General features: G+C 38.6%; 3 protein-coding genes across 4 annotated transcripts; all 3 read left to right on the top strand.

The window, feature by feature from the left end:
- Positions 1–1,368: 1,368 nt before the first annotated feature.
- On the top strand, positions 1,369–2,664 carry LOC119962440 (homeobox protein Hox-D13). The gene is made up of 2 exons (XM_038790396.1): positions 1,369–2,056; positions 2,409–2,664. The coding sequence occupies exons 1-2, from the start codon at positions 1,369–1,371 to the stop codon at positions 2,657–2,659; spliced, it is 939 nt and encodes a 312-aa protein (XP_038646324.1). The 3' UTR covers positions 2,660–2,664.
- A 5,502-nt stretch (positions 2,665–8,166) lies between these two features.
- hoxd12a (homeobox D12a) lies at positions 8,167–10,353 on the top strand. Of its 2 annotated transcripts, none has more exons than XM_038790392.1 (2): positions 8,167–8,778; positions 9,543–10,353. In XM_038790392.1, exons 1-2 carry the CDS (start codon positions 8,199–8,201, stop codon positions 9,779–9,781), a joined length of 819 nt encoding a protein of 272 aa, XP_038646320.1. In that variant the 5' UTR covers positions 8,167–8,198; the 3' UTR covers positions 9,782–10,353. The 2 variants fall into 2 exon arrangements, with proteins under 2 accessions (XP_038646320.1, XP_038646323.1); XM_038790395.1 differs by having other exon boundaries at positions 8,172–8,643.
- Positions 10,354–16,414: 6,061 nt separating this feature from the next.
- hoxd11a (homeobox D11a) lies at positions 16,415–18,519 on the top strand. Its single transcript, XM_038790391.1, has 2 exons — positions 16,415–17,072; positions 17,631–18,519. Exons 1-2 carry the CDS (start codon positions 16,415–16,417, stop codon positions 17,861–17,863), a joined length of 891 nt encoding a protein of 296 aa, XP_038646319.1. The 3' UTR covers positions 17,864–18,519.
- The last annotated feature ends 5,894 nt before the right edge of the window (positions 18,520–24,413 follow it).

Genomic DNA, 24,413 nt, shown 5'->3' with positions numbered 1-24,413 from the left:
TGTGCGATTTTGACAACTTTGAGAATGTATGAATTGGAAATGCGTTTCAGTGGGAAATATCAATATTTTTCAACAAATCGTCCTATTGTGAAAATGGATTGTAGTAATTAAAATGTGCCCTAGTTCCAGCAGCGGCTATATTGCCTAATATTTACGTTTCTATCATACGACCCTTGGTAGCAATGGGGTGAATCCAGACATACATTATGCATTATACAGGAACCTTCCCACCAATTCCATCATTTACAAATTTCACACAACCAAAACAGAAAACCTGCGGCATTTCCAAAGTTTAGAGTACGCGGCCTTCCCCGATATCATATCTTTATATGTTTGACACAAATAAGTGATTCGATAGTTCACAATTTGGAATGATTTAGCGCATTTGATGTTGAAAACCAAATTAATCCCAAGATGTGAAAATGATGTGCTGAAAAAGGCAACGGGGTGATATAAAATAGAGAATATCACATGTGCATCAAAATTAAATATCTGACATCTGCAACCTCCACACCTCCACACACATAACTAAATGTAAGGAAAGTATTGAAAAAAATAGCAATTTTGTTGTTTTACAGATCGAGTATCGGAGCGAAAAATAAACATCGATCCGATGTTGCTCGAGATTTTGGCGATTTAACATATATAACATTTGAGCGGAAATGAATGCATATGTGGTCGTCTTATGAGTTGGTTAGAAGAAAATGAACAATCTTTGCAATCTATTACACACTTGTATGCAGATTCATGAATATAGCGTGGTTTTCTATCTGCAACCTATATATATTACCCTGAACGACACATGTTGATGCTAAACAGGTTACTGCCCAAAGTCTTCGCCACCACGTCCGAAAATGCAAACATGTGTCACCACTGTGCATTTGAGAGAAAAAAATCAAGATTCCGTGCCAGTTTGAAATTGTCATTTTGCAAAAGATATCCAGAACTTTGAAATATGAAACATGCAGGATAAAAAATCGGTTCAAAGAGTATCTAATGTATGCTATACGTATAATTTACTGATCCTGCAAGCTGCATATTGTGCAAGGTATCAGGAATAAATCTCAGTTAAGTAAATCATAAGAGCACTGCTTTGGAAAACATCTTCATGTTTTCTATTTCCAATGCACAGCAGCTCCTGTAGTCAATCACAATGAATTAATTCAGGAAAAATTAAATCGTTTTAAACATCGGGAAGGGGTTGCAATGACTGTGAAGCCAGCGCCAGTTGCTGCGCATCACGTGGCCAGAATCGACCTATCAGGTTTCAGTCGGCCAGTGCACACTCTAATCAGTGAAAATAAGCACCTCTTCTCACTCCCGAGGCTGCTTTTATAAAGCAGTACTTAGTTTGCAGTGGCTCGTGATATGACAGCTTCTTTTCTTTCAGCCCCTTGGAGGACTGATACAATCAGGTACCTACACAGCAGAAACAACACAGCTAACTCGGAGATGGAAGGACTGGGCGGGAACGTCCCTTCAAATCAATGCAGGAATTTTCTGTCTCCCTCTGCATTTGGAGCTCATCACAACTCATTATCTTCCGCTCCCGCTTACTCCGTCGGAGATCGAACGCATTCTGTCATTTCTGAATCTGCTAAGCAATGCAGCCCATGCCCAGCTCCGACAAGCCCTTCAAACCCAGCGATCAGTTACGGCTATCATTTTGGAAGCAGCTATTACAGTTGTCGTAATGTTGGCATCCAGCAAACTGGACTGAAATCTGGTGCGCATGCATCCCTAGCCGGTTATCCAGTGGACAAATACATGGACGTTTCGGGTTTGACTAATACCCCTGTCCCCACTGACGAGGTGTCATCCAGGGCAAAAGAATTTGCATTTTATCAGAGCTATCCCAATCCATACCAGCGGGTCTCTGGTTATTTGGACGTTCCAGTAGTCCCTACAATAAGCGGGCACGGAGAACCAAGGCATGAAGCCTTAATTTCCATGGAGGGCTATCAGCCTTGGTCATTTGCTAATGGCTGGAACGGTCAAGTGTATTGTCCTAAAGATCAGACACAGACTCCACATTTTTGGAAATCTCCTCTTTCAGGTATTATGAAATAATTTTCACTGAAAACAAGTTACAATTATTTTAAATGCAAAGGAAATAAAATACCTCCATTTGGTTTGTTTAATATTGTCTGGAATTCGCTAGGTTTTAAAAAATAATATATTTCAAACGAATAGTACCTGGAACACAGAAGAACCATAATATGTGAATTAACGCGCTGGGAAGTGGGATTGGCCATATGACTAAATGTCTCAAATGAGTTGCTAAAAGTACGTTTCAATAGCCGAAAGAGTGGGATGACAATATTCGGTTTATTTTTATATTTTTAACATTCCTTGAAGTGCTACTGCTTGAAGTTAAATGTTCTTCTAACTTGCATGTTCCCCCTCAGGAGATGTGATGCACAATCAGACTGATATAAACATTTACAGGCGAGGGAGGAAAAAAAGAGTTCCTTACACGAAAACCCAGCTTAAAGAACTCGAGCGAGAATACGCCACAAACAAATTCATAACCAAGGAGAAAAGGCGAAGGATATCAACAACCACCAACCTGTCCGAGAGACAAGTTACCATCTGGTTTCAGAACAGAAGAGTTAAGGAGAAGAAAGTGGTTTCCAAAGTCAAAGAAAATATACCTTGATCCGGCAGTGATCAGTAACCAGTATTCGCTCATTGTAAATTACATGTGATGGTTGTCCTTTTAGTAAAGGGAACTAAATGAACGTGGGAGACATTGAAGATGCATCTTCGGATTTACAAAGATAACATGTTAAACTGACAATTTCCACAAAACGTTTGTGCGAAACTTTGCTTTAAAAAAAACTTGATCTGACTTCATTTACCACCTTCAAAGAAATAAGGCACTCTTGAAAGGGTTGATCAGCTTGACGTTCACATACTTGTATTGTGTTACCGTGCTGGATTATTTTCACGAGTGACATTGCAAACACTGCTGCAAACTAATGCTTCGTTCAGTTTTAAGTACATTTGTCGAGTGTTCAGCTGAGCTACTGGAGGGTTTGCAATCTGCAGATAAAATGGCGACTACAACTGATAACATATTTAAACACAAAAGTTGACATTAAATGGAATGTATTTATAGCTTTCTTAATGCAAAGCGATTTTTATTTAACATTTAAGTTTTCAGCAGTGCTTTGCAAAAGGTGCAATGGCTGCACTGCGAGTGGGTTCAAACGCTAATCATATACACTAGCAACAAAATCCATTCTGTTGCAAATGATCGAAAATATATTGCTAAAATACCATTTTAAATCAGTGCCAGTTAGAAATTAAATATAAGTGGGATAGTTACAGATTGACTGCTGTACAATTTCATAAGATATATTATCCTATTAATCGGCAGCGAATTTACAATCATTTTCATAATAAATTATTTAGCCTAGATACTGAAAGGACTTTCCTTTTACTCACTGAATGTTCTATGTTGTCCTCAGTAAATGTAAACATTACACTTAAATTCAGTCTCAAGTGAAATGCTCGTCAAATCTAAAATGTCCTTAAAAGTTATGAGTTAAAATATGAAAATCTATGTTTCTGCATTTTGAATCTTTTGTTCATTTAAAGCTGTTATTTTCAAAAGAAACGCTAATATATTTGAAAGCCCCTTGGTCGTTTTGAATGCGGTGCCTTTAATTGAAACTTTTACAGCTGTTTTCTAATTAGTAACTTGTTGCGCTGTATACTTAAATTACTTCATTATTGTAATCATGATAACTATACGAGTAACATAGTGGATACGTTCGGCATTATTTCTATGTTTATGTACATTTTTAACGCAAGCATTTTCTCATTTTGTCCATCATTTTCTTTCCCAGGATGAGTTAACTATGGACTCGCATGGTTTTCTTTGATTTATGCCGTGTACAATATTAAAACAAATCACACTTTGACTGTCTTCAAGTTTTATCTGTTCTGTAAATGAATCCAGATTTTTGGATTTTGTCACGTCGCCATACTTTGTATTAAGCTCAGCAATATTTATACCAATGGTTTCTAATTTATACATGGACATAAGTCACATTTTGTGCTGCGGTATTGGGGACGGAGGATAAAAACGTCGGAACGACGTAAGCATTAGTAGGAATGATTGTATTAACAAGCTATAAGGAGCTGGAAATGATGAGTGTCAAAATACATCATTTCAAAAAAATTGAACGATACCTTATGTTCGCAATGCTTCCACTATTCACTTGCTGCGCATCTTGCAAATATAAAATCAAACTGTTTGAAACATGTGCTCTTTGCAGGCTGCTGTGCTTTGAAATAACCCGTGGGTTGGCCAAATTGAACGCAGAGAATGGTTCCTGTAGTGAGTTCAATTTTAAAGATGGTCTTAGCCACTGGAATCTGGCGTTAAAAAGTGCCAGGTTGCTCGCCATTATCCCATTTGTCGATGTAGCGGTCAATTCAAGATGGGGGCTGTGCTCATTTCGCATAACAATTCCAATCATTTGTCAGTATTGCCACGCAAAATTACTGGGAGGTAAATAAACTGCTTGGCACAATGTTAAATTTAGTTATCCGAGTGAACAACTTTGAAGAGAAGCACGACGAAATATGTGCCTCCGACATCTTGTTAGATTATTAATGCAATTAAACGCGTAAACAATCGAACGTTTAGGAATCTTCAACTTAAATGAATAATTTGGTGAGCAACCTTGCAATCTCGGCACAGATGTTTAAACACCAATTGTATCATCCCTGTCGGCGACGCTGTGTAATTAAAACACAACATGGTGATGTGAATAGCATGTTCATAACAGAGTGAATGGAGCCTTTTGAAGGTGTAGAGGGTTAGCAAGTGAGGAGAGCCATCAGTCCCCTGTTTAAAATAGAAATATTGAGTGATGAAGTTTAGAATTAAGCTAAGTGCGATTGCCGGCATTTATATGGGCATGACCTTAGTAGGTGATAATGCTCCTGCCCTGCCATCTATATTTACCATCTGCTAACACTTTCCAACCATATTCATTGGGATAAGTTATCTTCGTCAACCTCAGAAGAAAAGGGAAAAGCATCTTGTGTTCAGTAAGTTAATTAAAACTTCGTATTCTGTCATATTTAGCACGTGCATGCCGATTGCCTGATTTTGTTTTTCATTAAGTTTGTCAGAGCTCCGTGATTTCAAGGTACGTTTTTTGAAGGATGTTCAGCGATCTGACGTCAAATTTCTATTTACCATTGACCTTGACTATCGTTATGGTCTTTGACCTTGACTTTATTTAGCATCATGAATAATAAGGACTACCCTGATCGCAGAGCCAGTTCGCCATCTACTGGACAACCCGCCATAAAACATGATGCAACATAACAGTACAACTGAAACGCGGGCCACAAGATGGTCGTTCGTACTTTACGCTGCAAACCAGTGTCAAAAGTACTAATTAGGCCGATATTTTTTTTCTTTCAAGATCTTATTTGAAAGGCTGCAATAGCGAGTTAGGCAGCAGCCTTGCGTGTTTTTCAAGAAAAGCGCGCGAAAAGTAAGTAGTTCAACTAAAGCGACGTAAAGTTTGCAAACGCCGGTGTTCAATTTGTTAATTATCTGGGGGTTAACATTTTTGCATCAATTACATTCAGTGTATTTTCCCGAATTTATGCAACAAGTTCAACAAGTTGTAGTTTCTACATGTTAGCCTGTTTTGTATTCACATCCCGGATAACCAAGCACAACCCGGCATTGATGTAATATCGTAAACAAAAGAATCTAGGTGAATTAGTCTTGCTACTGGTTTCTGTGACATGTATAACACAGAATGTTTTGGATTGTAGTTTTATTCAGTAGATTATGATAAAATTTCACAAACTGCGTTGAAATATGTGAAATGAGTGAGGGGAAAAAATCAGGAACAATAAAGCAGCGTTTGTCCTGGGAGCTGGAAAGTGTGGATTTTCAACCCAATTTGCGACCTTTGTTATAATGGTTCTAATGAAAACCTCAGTTTATCCTGATACGGTACTCGTTTTTTACCTGAGGTGACTTTTCATTCGAAAGCACATTTGCACTAAAACGAAGTTAACATTTCTGAAAAAAAATGGCGATTTGATCCCATTCGACATTGACCTTGAACTGAGGAGTTTCATTTTTTGGGAGTTATTTCGAGTCTTTTTGTTGCATAAAGTGTTAGGTGGAGACCCGCCTTCGGTTAAGCGCCTTTGTCCACAATTACGCTTGGATTTGGAACTCTTACAATAGAAACTGGTTCGGCATTTTTAGGGCATCGTGAGATCATAAAAGGGACAGAGTGCGATCAGTCGTTTATCTTTCCGGTAAGGATGTGCTGGCGGTATCTGCTTTGATTTTACTGCACATGATTTTAACTGAAAGGGTCAATTCGTGTCAAATTGTAAATATATATATGTATATATACATTAGAGTGGAAAGTAAATTCTTAACTTATAGACCAATAATTATCAATTCTACAAATAAAAATATTTAAAATATCACATTTCTGTAGTTGACACAATGTTAGAAATAAAATTAGGAACTGGCGTGAGATTTAATTATCTAAAGTCATATTTTGCCTCAGAATTAATTGCATAGTTCAGGAAGGTAGGCGCATTGTGTTTAATACTTTATTCAATTTGATTTGCTGTCGATACATTTTGATATCATTGTTAATGTTAAATGTTAATTCACCAGCAGCTCCCTTAATGTTTTCATTATTGTCAAATTTGAGACATTGCGCAAATTCGGCCTAAAATAAATTTGGAGAAATTCGAAAGATGCAAAAGCGGGGCGCGTTTCTTTTGGCTTCGGCACTCGCGTTGCAAATGTTGGTATTTACTCCAAAACCTTAGTTCAACATTTTCATTTCCCAAGCATAAAACGAGGCTTCGTGGTTCTGCCACGACCATCTGTCTTGTGACCAGCAAGGAGCCAATCTTAGGAAAGGTAAAATGTTGCGGTCTTATGTTAAAGTAGCCACCGCCAATTTACTGGATATTGTCGAAATGCGAGTATTGTGAAGACAGACTCAGAACAGAATATAATCTCAACACTTCCACTTGCAGCGGCACACGTTAAGCACAATAGAACTGTGCAACATTATTCAACTCGAATGTGGACCCATTAAGAATCGGGGCATTTTCCTTCCCGCCTAATAATGCGAGCAAGCATTAATATAATCAACTTGCTGATTTAAAAAAAAAACAATAATGTCGTAGATCATTGTATTCAACGGCAAGAATCTGAATACGACTATTGTTCATATCACATTAGACGCTATGCTGATGTAGGGCTTTGTTCAGCTGTATGAATGCATCCATATTTACGAAAAGTCGAATGAGTCTTATCGCGCTATATTTGGTGCAGTAGTTTATTATTTCAATGTTATAGCGTTCCTTAACTAGGTCGCGCAGAATCATTTTCTCAATCCGGTAGATAATCTGCATTAACGTTCGTGTGTTTAGCTTTAAAACATTGTCACTGCCTACCGTCCTATTCGTCGTTTTTTTTTTATTAACACAAAGAATCAAAATAACATAATAAAAAGCGTGGCTAATTTAAACATAGGGGTCCTTCGCAAAGCGACAGATCTTATCCTACTGAGATATCCGCCGATAAATATTAAATAGGCTAAAATATAAACGGACTATAGTATTTTAAAGAAACATGTTAGATTTTTATTCCACGCGGATGGATGTTATGAATCATCACGAGTTCCAATTATGCATTATCGAATTAATCATCCTACCAATTGTGGCTATTAAGTTTTCAGGAATTATTGAAATTGATGTGATAGAATCAGGAGATCACTTGAACATTTCGGATATTTAAAGCTTTATTATTTTTTAAAAGTCATGGGATTAATATAGCATTTAATCAGTTTAGGTCATGCGAAATGCTTGGAGATGTGTCGAAACTGTCCAATTTATTTAAAGTGGAAGATTTGTTTTCCTGCTCTATTTTTGCATGCTCCATATTGACTCCAGCGATTTGGGTCGGACTAACAGCCATTGAGTGGGATGAAGGTGCACATGGACGTGTACTTGGACATTTCAGATGGGAGTCGTGGTGGGACGGAGGCGGTTCCAGCAAAAAAAACTGTTTCCGCTTGTCTTGTGACCAGCAAGGAGCGAATCAGCGAGCGGCTTTCGTTTATCTCCGTCTGGAAGCTAAATAGGGGACAGAGAGGGTCTGATCGCGGTCCTCGGAAATGTGCGAGCATAATCTGCTCAATTCAGGCTATGTCGGCTCCCTGTTAAATTTTACCAATCCGGAGCCATTCTATTTCGCCAACCTGCGTCCGAATGGGACTCAACTGGCAACTCTGTCGCCGGCACTCTCCTACACCCGCAGGGAGGTGTGCTCGCTCCCGTGGACTTCGAGTCCATGCGCATCGCCGCCGCAGAGCCGCGCCTTTGGCGGCTACTCTCAATCCTACCTCAGCAACTCAGTCTCCATCAGCATCAATAAGCATGGATCAGACAAGGCGGCTGCCGGCGAAGAGCCTCACAAATATTACTTCCAGGACAGCAGCCGGAAAGCGGAGGAGAGATGCAGACACAATCAGTCTTACCCAAGTGATACCAGCATCCCCTCTTCAGTCAACATCAATCCTGCCAAGTACGAATACCCAAACGTGGAAACATCTCTGCACGGTTCGCCATTACATAACCAAGGCTTTGAATTGAATTCCAACTCTCCCACTGTAAACGATAGCATCAAGCAAAGTGTGAGCCTCAGTGTGTCATTACAGTCACCAGTAACGCCAGTATGCAACAGATCCTCCGATGGTATAGTATCCGTGCAAATATAAAGCGATCATCTTCTGAAAACTACATTATCCCGACTTTGCAAAAAGTGCTACCTGTCACTCTGACGTGAATTTCACGGATTTGACCACCAAACAGCGAGCCTGAAAACCTTGCGCTTACTGTATTTAGAACAAGCGGGGATTTAATTCTACTAATTACAAAAATGATTCGGACGTGATAATAAACACAAACTGGAAGCATGTCAGCAGCCCATGAATGATAGGTCAAATGATTCGAAATTTAATTCAAATTCAAACTAAAATCAGAAGGTCAAATGTTGCAGGTTGAGTTTTAACTAACATTGACATGATGAGGAAATGGTAACTTTACTGTATGTGTCGCTATTTTATTATGAAGGCAATTTCCCAGGGCCATTCTTTTGTTAAAATGTAGAATTGGCGCGATTCTGCTGCAACGTCTCGAGAATAATAAGATGGTTGGATGGCGAATTTGAATAATTTATTTGTGTCATTTGACCGGCTTCTCGGGCAAAATAATCATTCCCCAATGATGCTTTTTCTTCTAATTTATAAAGACTAAGTACCACAAAGTGGATAATATGATATTTTTTGGTCGATGTTTCAATATCGCTTCTAACAATAAGAGCGAATCCAGCAAAGTTAAAAAATGTTAGCGCCTGAAGTAACAAAATAGACTGACAAAGTTACATTATTGTGAAATGGGGAGGGTGTTGAAATGTTTCCATTGCTTCAGCCTTTTGTTTTCTTAATTTCCATCTGCAGGTTTGCCCTGGTGTCCAACCCAAGTGAGGTCAAGGAGGAAGCGCAAGCCATACACAAAGCAGCAAATAGCTGAACTTGAAAATGAATTTCTTGCCAACGAGTTTATCAATCGCCAGAAGAGGAAAGAGTTGTCCGACAGACTGAACCTGAGCGACCAACAAGTTAAAATCTGGTTTCAAAACCGGCGCATGAAAAAGAAAAGGCTTGTAATGCGCGAACAAACACTCTCACTCTTTTAGGCCAAAGTAAAGTTCAAATGTGAGTCTCAAGGTCGTGAATTGAACTTTTTTATGGTAATTAAGCTCGCTTGCAGAAAGCATGTAGATCAAGAATATCCATTGTCTTAATGGATAGGTGCTCCTTTGATGTGGCTGTCATATAAAACAGCAATCTAACATTACATTGCCACTGCCACTAGTCCATGGCGTGCTGGCTTAAACATCAGCAACATACAGGGACTGAGATGCAAACTACGGATACCTCGTGAACATTTGCTATAGCAGGAAATTAATCGCAAGGCACAAATTTGACTTGTTGTGGCCTGTTCTTTGCTGTCCGTGAATAGCGTGCCGGCGTATTCTCATCATCATTTATTAGTTTCAAAGACATTTGTAATGGTTTTGTTTCCTGATTTTAAAAAAAAATTGCCACATGACTGTCCATTCGAGTAACAAGCAGATATTCTGCATTTTGAGAATGTAAGTACAACAGGTAATTAGAATGGAACATTCGAATTTAAATCTTAAATATATAAATATTATGCATGCACTCTACCTTATGTAAAATCTGTTCTAATAAAATGAAGGACGAAGCAATGTTTCATTTTTATGTACAACTCATGTTTTGTAAACGTGATGTGAAGTTGGTGCCGGATAACTGATTAATTGAAAAGTGTGTGGAAATCTGATAAAGATGCATACCTATCCGGACCACGGCATTTGTTTTTCGCAAACAATGCGTGTCCACAATAGGTGATCGTGGTCTGTGTGGATTTAAACGAGCCGAATAGGAAGGTGCTCGTATTATTGACGTTCTGTGACTGCCCGATATATTTGGTGTTTTGGAAGCTGCAAATATTTCGGCTTCAGAATTCAGAGTTGCTCTGGTGAAATTGCACGTGGATCTGATACATAGAACAAAATAAATAAACGACGATGCCAGAAATTAAAAATAATAAACACACGGGTGATAAATTGTTATGGAACTGTACTTTCCTTGGGTCCCTTCAAGGCCCACGTTGAACAAAATAAAAATAAAGAAACACGCCTCGCAATTTTTTCCACAAATGATTTATTGCAGTTATTTCCACTCCACTAACATTAAGTCGACGCTTCATTTCAGAATAAGATTCAATATTTATACATTAGCGATTAATTGAGAGCGCATAATATCCACCTCATGCATGGGTTACAGGATGGAGATGTTTGAATTGCTATTTAAACATATTACAGAGTTTCGGAGCTCATCGCTTTCAAACCATTGCATTATTGTTGGAACAATATTGTTTGTTTCACTGTGCAAGCTAACCATTTTTCGTCAACCAATTTCCGATAGGGAGATCGATAAACGTACAGTTTACCAATCCACTTGAGGTTAATCTGTGCAAAATCTGGGGCTGTTCGGCCCAGGATGAACAGCGACATTTAAGGAAGTTTCATCCCGATTAAATGAGACAAATATTTAGCTTCAAATTATGTTATTACAATCCAGTCGTAAAGCAAAAGCGGAGCATCAATAAAATCCGCATAGCACAAACAGACATGCTGTGGGCATCGTTTTTATTTGTATTCAGCTGGATTTTGATTCTGTAACACGCCAGTTAACCCGCCAGTTTGAGGGTTGCTGTTTTTTAGTTACAGCTCACCCATATTTCCATCGAACCAAAATAGTTATGTGTCCCTCTCTGTAAGAGGTTGTATTCATTTATAATAATTCCAATTCTTAATCGTCAGAAAGATTAAGTGACTATCGTACAAAAAAATTAAGGCAAACTTTTAGGAAATAAAATAAAATGAAATAATGTATCCTGTGCTGTAATTTGAATATGATTTGACCCGGATGCAGGCGCCACGTCCCTTATATCACATGAAACGAGAATGCGACTTTTATTCCTTCGGTTCAAACGGGTTGACGACGATTCCATTCGTCATTGGGACATATATTTCTTGGACCAGGTCAGAACTTTGGAAATAATATTTCTTCTTATAGATAATGGAGTCAAGTGCTATCAATCTCATGATAATTATTATTGCACTTTCTTTTTTATGGCAATGCCCGCTTCGTTCAATTTTCTTGACGGTTTCAAGCGTGGCGGATTTTTAACTAACTTAATAGTGGGAAGTTTTATTTTGACGTGAAGAAATCATGTTTATTAAAATGAGGCTCAGTCGAGAAAGCCTTTGCACTTGAGTCTGGGCATTAGCAGAAGATGTAAACGAGAATGAATGAGTTGCAGTCACTGCGCTTCTCATTCCAGCAAATCAGGACGTGGGTGGGCAGAAGCAGCCATTACTTCTATCCCCGCCATTTGCCTGGACTCCGATTAATTAAACATGCACCGTGCGATTCATGGACCCTTTAAGGAACTTTAATGAAATACATCAACGCAAATAAATGTGGTCCGATTAATGGTATATGGAGATTTCATTCTGGCCATTTTACCGAAAGTACCGAAAGTGGGGTTCATTAGCAATAGGCCTTAAATATATCCAGTTTAAAAAATAAATAAACTGTATATCGAGAATTAGACCAAAAATGAATGTTTTTTTAGGCGGGATATGTAAATACGACTTACGATGCAAACAATGCGCACATCCATTTTAAATTATTTTAATTACATTACTTTGATGCTAGGTTGGCATTCAATAATTTGGTAGCGTGAAAGCGACTTTCCATGCCCCTGGTCCCTGTGATTGTTGGTATCAGGTCAGAGAAATAAATGTCTGCAGCCCAGACGTTGCACTGAACTACATTTTCCATCAATGCTTGGTCGATGGAAATTGACGGAAAAGTCGTTATTACCGTGGAGACTATTGTGTATTTGAAAAAGGCAGGTGTTATGTGAAAGAACGCTTAAACTACGCTATTCTGAAATGAAGGCTGTTCCATTTGCACCAGAAGTAAGATATGTATTTAAGTGACGACAGCTCTCATCAAATTCTATTGCACCAGTGTTCTGAACTTTTTGCATTAAATTGCATGTACTTAGACATACAATGAAAACGGCTACGTTAGTTCGAAAGTTGGTTAGAATTGGCGTAAATGTGGACTTGGAAGCCATTGATTTTGGTGAGCTTGTTAGAAGCACTATGATCTAATAAAAACACCACGTAGGTCTGCAGTATGGAAGGGTAGTTCTGAGGGAGATTCCACGAGACATCAGAAGGACGCCCGCAAGCGCCACATTAGAAAATAACGCGAAACAAATACAGCCGCCAATTCATCGGAAATTAAGGATGTCGAGCCGGTCTCTAGAAGGTCCTAAACATTTTAATGCGCATTCATCAATATATAAGTTTCGTTTTTAAATCTATGAAGCTATGCATTCGCTGATGTTGAAAATGTTCCCGTCATCAGCGTGTTGACATTTCTAGTTCTATTTCCAGCATTAATTTAAAATATACAGAGACCCCAGCTTTTCGGCATTGCAAGTTGACTTTCTAATTGAATTACATATGGGATGAAAATGGCTTAGGCACTCCTTTTCCAATTGCTGCTGCTGTGTTTGGGGGATGGAGAGACCTGAGTATGGTGCTGAATTTCTGAACCGCCCCCCCCCCCTTTAAATAGTATACCGCCTGTGGAAATAAATGTGCTACATCCTGCCTGCATGTTCTTTACATTCATTTTGTTCGATAATTGTGACGAAAATAAATTACTAAGACCAAAATGTATTGTTGCATCAAAGCTGTCGTGTTTGCAGTAGTATAACCCAGAGCTTTGGAAATTTGTCCGACATTACGTGGAAACCGCTCGGAATCTCTTTTTCATCTCACTTTTATGGGTCGAGCTGCCAGACAGAGTCTGTGCATGTTCTCCAGATACTGGGGGCGCCATAACAAAGTTAAGGTCAAGTTAGTGTCTCTTTTTGGATTGCACAAGTCTAACATACCAACTGATCGTGGACTTTGTTTGACTAATGAGTTTTTTTCACATTCGAAATACTTAATGCGTGCGTTGTTCAAAAAAACAAAGAAGACGCTCATATTTCGCAACGTGAAGGGCAACGTGAAAGAACAGGTCGCTGATTTGAAGAAATGAGTAGGAAAGAAATACGGCAGCCAAACTTTCCCCGTCCGTCGCCTTTTGCTCTATGTATGTAAGAGAATAATGATCCTAACTTATATCCTATAAAACTCTTTCCTTGGCACAGCAGAACCGCCTTTGCTCCCACACCCCCGCCCCATCGATGTTAAACAACTTGTTAGATATTTGTCCGCATTTAATATTGAATACAGGCCCAATTGGTCATTTGAACACGAGATGAGAACAAAGGGCACTTTTAATTCCCTTCCCATATACAGCCATTGCCACAGCATTGAAGCGGGCCTTTTAAAACATATACTAATGTTATGTGATTGAATTAGTACGTATCTTCATAACGGGTAATGCTTGGAAATAACATCGAGCCCTTTTGCCAATGCATTTGAGCTTTACTATTATACAGAAAAACGAGTCATATTATAACCAACGCATGCTTAAGCGAGTTCCGTAATGTATGGGTAGAACACGCAACGATATTTGTTTTTAATTAACTATACAAATGATATACTACATTCAAGAAGACGAAAATTTGAAATGGATCAGTATATATATAAGCTAAATGTTTCTTATAAGAAATGATTGTGTTTGGATAATGCTGGGTACGCTATCCAGATTTAAGTGTGGCTTATTCTGCTGTATCCGTGAGCACGGGCGACATACTGGATCATTCGGCCGTGTTGCATGAGGAGGTTCCAAATTTTGGTTTAATTTGAGGTGAGTTATCATTATTATTTTATAACAAATAAACAAATACTGTTTTAGATCCCTTTAATTAAAACAATACCAGGCCACACACTTTCTACTGGCAACAACCGAGTATCACATTTTAGCAACCAGTATGCGAGCTTGGCGCGCGAAAGGAGCGAACAGATCGAAAATCAAAACATTGGTGGATTTCAAATCTTTCACTCTGATCCATATTTGGGGAAATTACTCTACAACCGAACAAGTGTTACTTTTAAACTCAACAACATTTACGTTTTTATTATGTTTCCGTTCAGAGAAGAGGGACTTGGGGAGTTATCATCAGATTATTCGAGTTCATGGTACCGAATCTCTGTCTAATTTGTAGTTACGAACAATACCATTTGTGCATTTCAATCTGACCAAAGTAAACAAATATTGATCAGAGTGCTGCCGCCTGCTTGGTCTTGCGGGATAAATGTAACCAGAGATAATGACAAGCGATATTTAATGAGTGCATTAAAGCAAATTGAAACATGAGTAGATTCCCCCCATAATTAAATATGATTTTCTTTTTCTCTGTGGAGCGGCCTCCGCTCCGTCTCCCCGCCCCTTAGGACTGCCTTTCGCTTGATTGCCCTTCAGTTAAAGGTGCCGAGGATGGTTCACATTTACAGATTCGAGTCCTTTTCAGACAAGAAGCTCACTCCCCGCAGATCGACCTATTTAATTAGGCTACACACATTAGGCTGTGCCAATGGGGAAGGCGACGGAATAACTCGGCTCTGCGCTAGTTTGAATTCTCAGTCTTCTGAACTCACAATGTTTACTTGCCACACTGAATCTCCACATGCAATTTATCATTTGTGCAAATCAAAAATATGAGCTTTTGAAATTTCTATGGGAATTGTACGCCTCGAGCAAGCCCAGTATTTTAGTAATTATTGAAATATTGTAGTGCGGCCGTATTCTGATGTTAATACAAGAGTAGCGATGCAGTTCTCGAGGCACTAAACTCCAAACCCTTGTCTAATTTGCATACTTACGATTTATGTCGAAGATAATGTTAAACTCGCACGATCATTGGACGGTTCATTTGCGTGATGTAAATAATGATATCTGGATAATTAATGGAGAAAATTGTTATGGGCTGCAACATAATGAAGCTCAGAAGTAGGGAATGATTTTATCGTGTGTATATTCTTGGCTATAGGATATGCCAGAGGCCGGTCTTATAAATCTAAGCGAAATGTTGGAAACCACCAGCTTCTGAATAAAAGTGAATAATGTCACTATCGTCCTTTACTAGATATATTCTATCTAATTTCTTTACTCTGAGATATATAAGGAAACTTCTGATAACGTGTCAATCCGACCTTGAAATGGTGTTCAGGCAGTATCTTGTAATTCGGTTCACCACTGCGAAATGGAGGGGGACTCTTTTTTTACTCGTATTAATACACGTATTAAAATAAAGTTTTACATTTTAAACTATAAGGTTGTGCAATCTGCCTTGTTGGCAGAATATGGTTCAATATAATGCTCATGACCTCAACAGTTAATGAAACAGCGCTGATGTTTTTGAAGTTTCCAAATATAGAAAGATGTCTGTGACAGACTGTAAATTAAATTATTTGTTACTGTGTTTGCTTTATCCTTAGTCACAGGACAAATCCTTGGCACAGGGAGGCGAACGCAGCTACCTAGCAGAGCCTGAAAACCGATAGGCTAATTTTGCCTGTATTGCCTTGGAGTTCCAAAGGATGGATCTTAATGACCAAAACTGATCTATGGTAATTTCTACATTGGATCACATGACTCGTTTACCCTAAGAATCAATCAAGATGAATTGCACGTCAGCTTGCGTTTCCAATTTTTTTTTCGCCGACCCTGTTCATACGCTTTTAGGGTAGAATAGATGGAGCATGTTTAACATCATCAATCCTGATAATTCGGCCTCGCAACTCCGAAAGCAAAATATGACAGAGTTTGAAGACGTTGGTAGCTGCGCCTCGAGTATGTATCTGCCTAACTGCACGTACTATGTTTCAGCCCCAGATTTCTCCACAGTGTCAACATTTTTACCGCAGAGCACTTCTTGCCAAATGACATTTCCTTACTCCTCCAATTTAACCCAGGTTCAACCTATCCGTGAAGTGGCGTTCCGAGATTACGGTTTGGAACGTCCGACCAAGTGGCATTATAGGAGCAATTATGCTCCTTATTGCTCTGCAGAAGAAATAATGCACAGAGAATATATACAACCGCCGGGCAGGACGGGGATTCTGTTTAAAAATGATTCTGTATACAGCCAGCGTGGAAGTTCAAATCCAGCTTGCAATTTCTACACTTCAGTTGGCAGGAATGGAATACTTCCGCAAGGCTTTGACCAGTTCTTTGAGACGCCTTATGGGGTTTCGGACACCTCTAACTATGAACAGTTGACCGAAAAGTCCGTGTCGGCGTGCCAGACTATCACCCCATCTGAGAAAGTTTCTCCGGGCCAGGAGCAAGAGAGTGCAACGCAAAAGAGCACCGTGGAGTCCTCCGGTAACAGTGTGGGCGACAAAAACAGCCTATCCAGTAGGTGCAGTAGTAACCCGGGGTTAGAATACAGGGCCAACACATTTTGTCTCACAGATTTTATGTGAGATTTTATAAGCAGACGAAGGATTTTATATACCCTATAAGATCTGCTTTAAAGTTGTAAAGGTTGTTTACGACGGGAAATCGGTTCAGGTGGGCTTTTTGAATATGCAAAATCACGAATAGTCGATTTTAACTTTCTATAATGATTTCAAAGCCGTCATTGCAATACGACCGGAGTTTTTTTTTTACTATTTCTGTTCAAAGCAAATGCGTTTTCTTTCAGAGTAACAAGACGACATTTTACTTATGATAGTTTCCCCGGCGATTGTCGGTTTCAATATGAATGCAATGAAAATATAAAAGAAAACGTAATAAGCATATTCATTTAAAAAAGTTATCAATAAATAAATAGTACTCTCAGGGTGTACTGGGCAAGTCGAATCAGGAAGTTTTTTTTCATAATTTGGTGTCGAATTTAAGTACAAGGAATTAAGAACATGTGTGTTGGTATATGATACTTTGTAACCTTATTTTCAAATGTGCCTCCATCAGCTAACCTGCGATGCAGAAAGAAAAGATGTCCTTATACCAAATATCAGATCCGGGAACTTGAACGAGAATTTTTCTTCAATGTTTACATAAACAAAGAAAAACGTTTGCAGTTGTCGAGAATGCTAAACCTCACCGATCGACAAGTCAAAATTTGGTTCCAGAACCGAAGAATGAAGGAAAAGAAACTTAGCAGAGACCGCCTGCACTTTTTTACTGGCAATCCCTTACTGTGACTATGATACAACTTAACTCTGGTGGATTCTCTCCGGCCAACTCTCTGTTGCCTTAGTCAATATTTATTTGCAGAAGGAGTGACTTATAAGTGTGAGGGAATAGCTTTGTTTTTCTTCTGTGGAAACAGACTGCCCCTTAATACGATCGACGTAGAATCGAATTTAAGGTGACACGGTTGTGCAGGAAACGTGGCCGTAATGATAATTAGGAAACATTCTTACCTCAGTATTTGTGTTATTCAATTCCAACGGAAGAGGATTGATTCATGGCATAAAGGAGCAGCGTGCTCATTTTAAACAATAAACCGAGGTAATTGAGGATTGGAATGGAGCAATCGTTCGTTCACAGCAATAGGTCAATCATATAATATAGCATTTTCTATTTCTGTTTTAGTCATTGCATAGCCAAACTAACCATTCTTGTTCAAGTTGAGAAAAGAAGAAATGCATATTTATTACTTTACTTTTTCTCTTGTATTTCATTCATTAACAATAGCATATCGTAGCTAGGTGTTTAAAGCTGTTGCAATGCTAATTCTGTTTTAAGGTTACAAACTAGTTGACATTTCATGATAAATGCATGTGTTAGAATGTGTTTTTTTGTCTCAAATGAATACAAACCTTCTAAGAAATCTTATAAATAAAGATTTTTTTTTAAAACGAATAAACAATTTGAGTAAGTTAACCAAATTTAGGGTCACCAATTGATTGGGAAGATACAAATATTGTTTATCTCCCAAACACAATGCAAACATTGCAATTTACTGCGCAAAAGGCAAAGTAATGCGGATGTTGGAAATCTGAAGTATAACAGATGGTGTCTCATCTGCTGAGCATTTCCAGCATTTTTTTGTTTATATTACAGATTACTGCCTGGCTCATGTATTATGCGTCTCCACAAATGTTTCTGTTTTAAAAGCAAAAGTCGAAAGTTGACCTGGCGGTTCGCCGATAAACATGACAGTTAGTTGCAATTTATTTTTATTTTAAAATAATAATTGGATTAAACATATTTACATCTGGAAATTAATTGACAAATCTGTTTATATTGCACGGTGAGAGAAAAGGCGATGTCAACGTATAGTTATAATTAAACGATTTTTTTTACAGAAGCAAGTACATAAATGTGTAAACAATATATAACTTGAAGTCAACCCCAATGTTCCCGTGACACAGTAAATACGACTTCTCAAAACGTTAAAGTTTTTTTGAAAACCCAATTGCCAAGTTTCCGTGCCGCATGGCATAGCATTGCTGTTTACAAAACCTTGAACTGTCTAGACAACGTCGTAAAGTTCACTGCTCTAGCCAGCTTGATGGCGACGTATTACACCTTCTAGTCCCTATGAAATGCTCCCGCACTACATACCAAGCAGCAGAATCGAAAGAAATCAAAGTCAATAGATTTTAAACGGGAACACGGACGCAAGAATAATTCAATTGATTAAGTCTGCCATTTGATTTTTTTTAAATCTGCATCTCACGTAAGTTACGTCAAATAAATTTGTTGAACTTAATGAAGACCAGGGCTACTGACAAAGTAACTCTCTTCGTACGCATGCCGAGGTATAGTTTGAAAAGAGAATTCTTATAATGTTGTCTTTGAACTTCTATAATGTCAAGGTCATCACCTGTAACCTTTTTGAAGACGTAGGCGCCTGGTGGTTGCTGGGTTGTTCTTGCAGCTTCCCTCCTTAAGGAATACAAAAACTTCAACAACAATAATGTGTTACTAAAGTGCACATGCTAAAGGCCACAAACAGTCCAATGTGAAAATTGTATTTCCTTGATCTGACTATTTTAACTGAGTATTTGTGCGTCTCCAAAAGTCACATTGAGTAATACTCGCCCAAGTATTTTTGCACATTAATAAGGCTCCTTTGTTCTTCTATGCTTAGTTGATAGGAGCAACATCTTTCCACATAGGTCATTCTCATGCAAGCTGAACGAGTCAAAAATGTTCATCATACGTCCAAACACTATACCAATCGCCCACCAATATGTCGGTTTCCATGGTAATGAGTGAAAATGTAATTTACGATTCAATAGAATTTCCGATGCAAACCTAGACATTCTCTGTATCCTTGTAATACACAATACTGATCTAAGTATGATTTTACTGTTTGCGTATCTTACTTAAATAGCCATGACATATATAATTTGATTAGGTTCATTAAAAAAAGTGTCTAAACAGCGAAACTAGTTTAGTGATATTCATTGCCGGGATAGTTAACTCTGCAAATGGCCACACGGCGGCGCACTGTAGCACCAAGCTGCAGCCCAGCCAGCAATGCTGTGATAATGGCTTTCAGAGTTGAATATAAAATAAACCGAAATAATGTAAGTATTCCAAACAATAAAGTTATCTTTGTTCCTGCCATTTATCTGGAACATCATGTCGAAGTGTGGAATTAAATACAAGTCAGTTCATTGCAAATGTAAGTGTATTTGGTTTATTGCTCTCTTTAAAGATTAAGGCGTTACTTTTTCGTCGCAAAGAGTAAAGAATGAGCAAAATTCACCTTCCAATGACATTACTATGGCCGTTATATTAGCAGTTAGTCGGTATATTCGCTTAGCCTTTTCGTCAGATTCGCCGAGGTTACAAAGGTTTTGTGACATCCAACTCAAAGATCATATCAGACCTGGTGTATTATCTGTAACAGCCACCAAATAACATTATGAATGTGAAAAGGAAACTGAGGGAATACATCACACTCTATTTGAGAAAAACTATGCTGAACAATGTAACTGGGTGGAAATTGCGAAATCAAACAGGCGCTGTATGGAAAAATCCTAAATAGTTCTGTTCACATCCTGACGATGCAGTCGGCTTACATGGCAGCACAATATCTAAATCAGCCCTTTCTCAGTACTGCTTTCCTTTTGGGGCGCCTCCACAATCCAGACACATTTAACAAGATCGTGAAGGCAATTGTACTGCACCGTCAAATAATATTTCCGGGTATATATTTCACCTCGATAATGACGCTATGTTTAACTACAGTATTCGTTTCTGTTTTATTTGGACAAAGCAACGCCGCTCACACTCTTCTTGTCTGTTAAATACCTACCCTCTGTAGAAGTGAAAAAGGATGCTGTAGGCTGGAGAGCTGACTTCGAGGAGGAAAATCAATAACTACCCCATTTTCTCCCGGTGTGGAAACAAGGAATATTTGATGGCAATATTCGGCGAACCATTTGAGTGGAATCAAAGACACCGCCCGCTGGACATACTAAACATGCAGAATTTGCATACCTCTTTTCCCGAGAGTTACAGCAATTTGAAATATTCTAATATGGAAAGTGATACTCTTTAATTTCTTGCTGCAACATAGTTTTAAATTGTCAAGGCGGCCGATCGCAGTAACTAGAACTAATATCCGCTTCTTTGTCATTAATAGTATGTGCATTAAATGGGTAGTTTTGCTTTAAGTTTCCGATCTGGCCTGAAGATTTCAGAACATGAGCTAATCGCCCAAGCGAGTCTTAATTTTTCGTGGCAATGCTGTCCGGGTCATACTTGTCAACTATTTTCCATTCAGTCCCATACATTCAGTGGAGTTGTGTGAGGAACTTTTATTTTGCTCTTTATTACTATTGTAATTCTAAGTGCCGAAAACCTGTTTGCAGGAAACATATTTCCTCTCTACTTGTTTATAGGATGATAATGTGGTCTGATTTTTATTCAGATTAAACGCAATTGAAATACACGAACGCATATAATTTAAAACATAGGAAGGCTAATATTCCGATAGAGGCAATTGCTTGTTGATACCCGTTTACTGATAACAAATATCACAATAGCTTGTTTAATGTGACAAGGAGTGAAGTGATTTAATTACGTTGGACTCCGTTGTTGGTCCTTTGCAATTTGTAGTCGGGCACAATGAAAGCGCGGTCCTGTGAATTATCATTCGGCTTTCATACAATTCAACTGGAAATGTCCAGCGACCAAACATATTTTCCAAATATCTGCAGGCGGTGTGAAATTAGGGCAAACGTTTTGTTATCGGCAACGTTTTGTTTGATGGCAAACAAAGTTAGGCGGACGAAAGCTCCACGTGCACTTTAATCGGGTGCTTGTGGAATATTCAATCTTTCTTTCAAACTTTTCTACATTTGCCTGATAAACTAAACAAGAACGGCGAAACTACCGACACACGCTACGCGGTGACTCCTTTAATTCTGAGTTCTAAGCATGGTGAAGAATTCAAGGTGAAAGTGAAGGTACAAGTGGCTGGTGGTTTTGATGGCCACAGGAGCATACCGGTTTACACTAGTGGGAAGTGTAATGGGGGAAGTGTGAGCCTCTATCAAAGCATGGGGGCAATAGTTAACACGGCAAGATGAACAAAGAAACACACCGTTTTATCCAAACGTTTGAAGTGACTACAGTGATTTAAAATTGTTCGCATAATTTATTTGGGGGGGGGGGATTTGATCTGATTTTCCAATAGTTTGCCTCATTTTAACAATATACATGTTGTTGGTGATGTGTGTGCAGCGGAAATGTTGCTTCGTGTTATATTGCAAATCGATGCAAATGCAACACTGTTGCTTCATGTTCCTGTTTAAATCTAATATTCATTAAGCTTGTCTGATATAAAATCCTTCCAGCAAATCACATTCCATGTTGGCGCTTAAATGCATTACGAGATTTTAATTAATCTCCATCATTAGAACTAATTTAAGGAGGATTGTGTGTAACATTTCTCCCATAAACGGCTTATAACTACGTTATTAAACGTTAAAGTATCGTTCGGAGACTAATCAGTCAGTTCCCCTTCTAGTTGCTATTAATATAACCTTCCTTTTACTAAAACTAGGCTCTGCGTGAGTTGAGTGTACCCTCATGATAACTGTGTTTGATATTGCAATCTTCCCCGCTGCATACCAGGACACTTTATAGTTCAAAGATTTCATAGCTGTTAATTCTCGTGTGTGTGCAGTCGTAATATTTTATGAGGGTATTTTTGGCATACTAGGGGTCGTATGATACAGGTTTACAGACTTATAATTTTATTTGAGTACATTGAAACGAACATTTATGGTATATCATGGAGGCCCGCTTGGTACAATTATGTTGTTTTGTTTACTTGGCGTGGGATTGGTGCAGTGTGAACATAAGCGATACTTCATACGATAACCCCCTATCATTGTGTGTTGATAAACATATTGATATAATCAATTGTTCGTGCGTAAATAAGTAATACATGCAGGCGGGAATGTTAAAGTGGCTTTGTAAATGTCACAAATTTCCTACATAGCCATGTATATCTGCTGAACATTCGCCTAAGTACAAACGACTGCAGTAATGCCTCCCGATGTAACATTCCGATAACTAACGTTGCTTCACTTTAGCTATCCCATACAATGTGACGGGGAATGGAACTACAAATAAATGGCGGCATAAGTCACGGCTACTGAGCAACGGATTGCCTTGCGTTGAGTGAAAAACAAATTCTTCTTGACTAAAACACGTTTGAGCTCGGCATTGCCTATTCCAACATCGAGGCCGTTCACCTTTTGAGGGCTGTTTAACTTTGAGCTCGCAATTTGTACATAAATACCAGTTTTGTACTGTGCAGGCCTCAAAATCGCGGAGGATTCTCTCGTTCAAGGCTGCAACTATCTGTGTTCTGGAAATAGAGCAGCGCTGGTTCTTGCCTGCCTACTTGCAAAAACACTGCCGCCAGCTTATTTGGCTTTGATCGCTTACAGGAAAAATCACTGTGGGGGTGACCTTGCCGTGAATATGAATATTGTTTATAATATGGGGAAGCGCTGTGGACTGGAGCGCATTGTTGACTCTCATTCAACGATTCACTGCTTATTGTAAACAAATCATTGAGGTCAGTCTATTACATCGAAAAGTTCTTGAAGCATCATATTATTCCAGATATAGCCCTGCTATCTACACGTGTTTATTGAATAGTATCTCGTATCAGTAGTAAAACAGCACTGGCGTATTGTGTTTTATTTTACTAGAATATAAACGGAGTCATGGTTTAGGCTGAATGGGCATTAAGCTTCTCGGCTAATGGAGGTATTTGACGGAGGAAATAATAAAGGAGTCAAGAATAGAAGGTAGCATCAATCTTGTTTCTGTATTTTGCACATATTCACTCATGTTACACATAAATGTGGCCAGGATTTCAAACGCCCAAGAACAGTAATCTTTTCTCCTTTGCCCGGTTAACTAACTTTACATCAAAGCATGCCTACTCCCATTTTCAATTAAAACAAGACGCTGAATAAATTAATCTGAACTTTATCAATAATGTATGATGTTCTCAGTTGGTCACATTGCTTGCCATGTCATAGCGCTCGTCTTTAAGGTCGTTTTTAAAACATGGCAAAATAGTTTTAGACGGAAAGAGCATAGTTTAATAACATTTAAGGCCCAATTCTAGTGCCCTTTGTAAGCCTTGATACCGGGTTGGCTGTTAAGGAGAGGATTGCGATATATTTTGGAGAAATATAAATGCTCTACCTTTCAGATAAGTATGTTTCCCTCGGAATGGCGGAGATAAGCTACTCAGTATCG

This window comes from Scyliorhinus canicula, chromosome 2, assembly GCF_902713615.1.
Source record: "Scyliorhinus canicula chromosome 2, sScyCan1.1, whole genome shotgun sequence".
NCBI lineage: Eukaryota > Metazoa > Chordata > Chondrichthyes > Carcharhiniformes > Scyliorhinidae > Scyliorhinus > Scyliorhinus canicula.
The sequence above is the reverse complement of the archived record's forward strand: the minus strand, read 5'-3'. Positions and strand labels throughout refer to the sequence as shown.

Excerpts from the sequence above, each read along its gene's own strand:
- LOC119962440 (XM_038790396.1), top strand. The coding sequence starts at position 1,369 with ATGACAGCTTCTTTTCTTTCAGCCCCTTGGAGGACTGATACAATCAGG. Across the intron at positions 2,057-2,408 it reads TTGGAAATCTCCTCTTTCAG|GAGATGTGATGCACAATCAG; the intron begins GTATTATGAAAT and ends GTTCCCCCTCAG.
- hoxd12a (XM_038790392.1), top strand. The coding sequence starts at position 8,199 with ATGTGCGAGCATAATCTGCTCAATTCAGGCTATGTCGGCTCCCTGTTA. Across the intron at positions 8,779-9,542 it reads ATGCAACAGATCCTCCGATG|GTTTGCCCTGGTGTCCAACC; the intron begins GTATAGTATCCG and ends TTCCATCTGCAG.
- hoxd11a (XM_038790391.1), top strand. The coding sequence starts at position 16,415 with ATGTTTAACATCATCAATCCTGATAATTCGGCCTCGCAACTCCGAAAG. Across the intron at positions 17,073-17,630 it reads CGACAAAAACAGCCTATCCA|CTAACCTGCGATGCAGAAAG; the intron begins GTAGGTGCAGTA and ends TGCCTCCATCAG.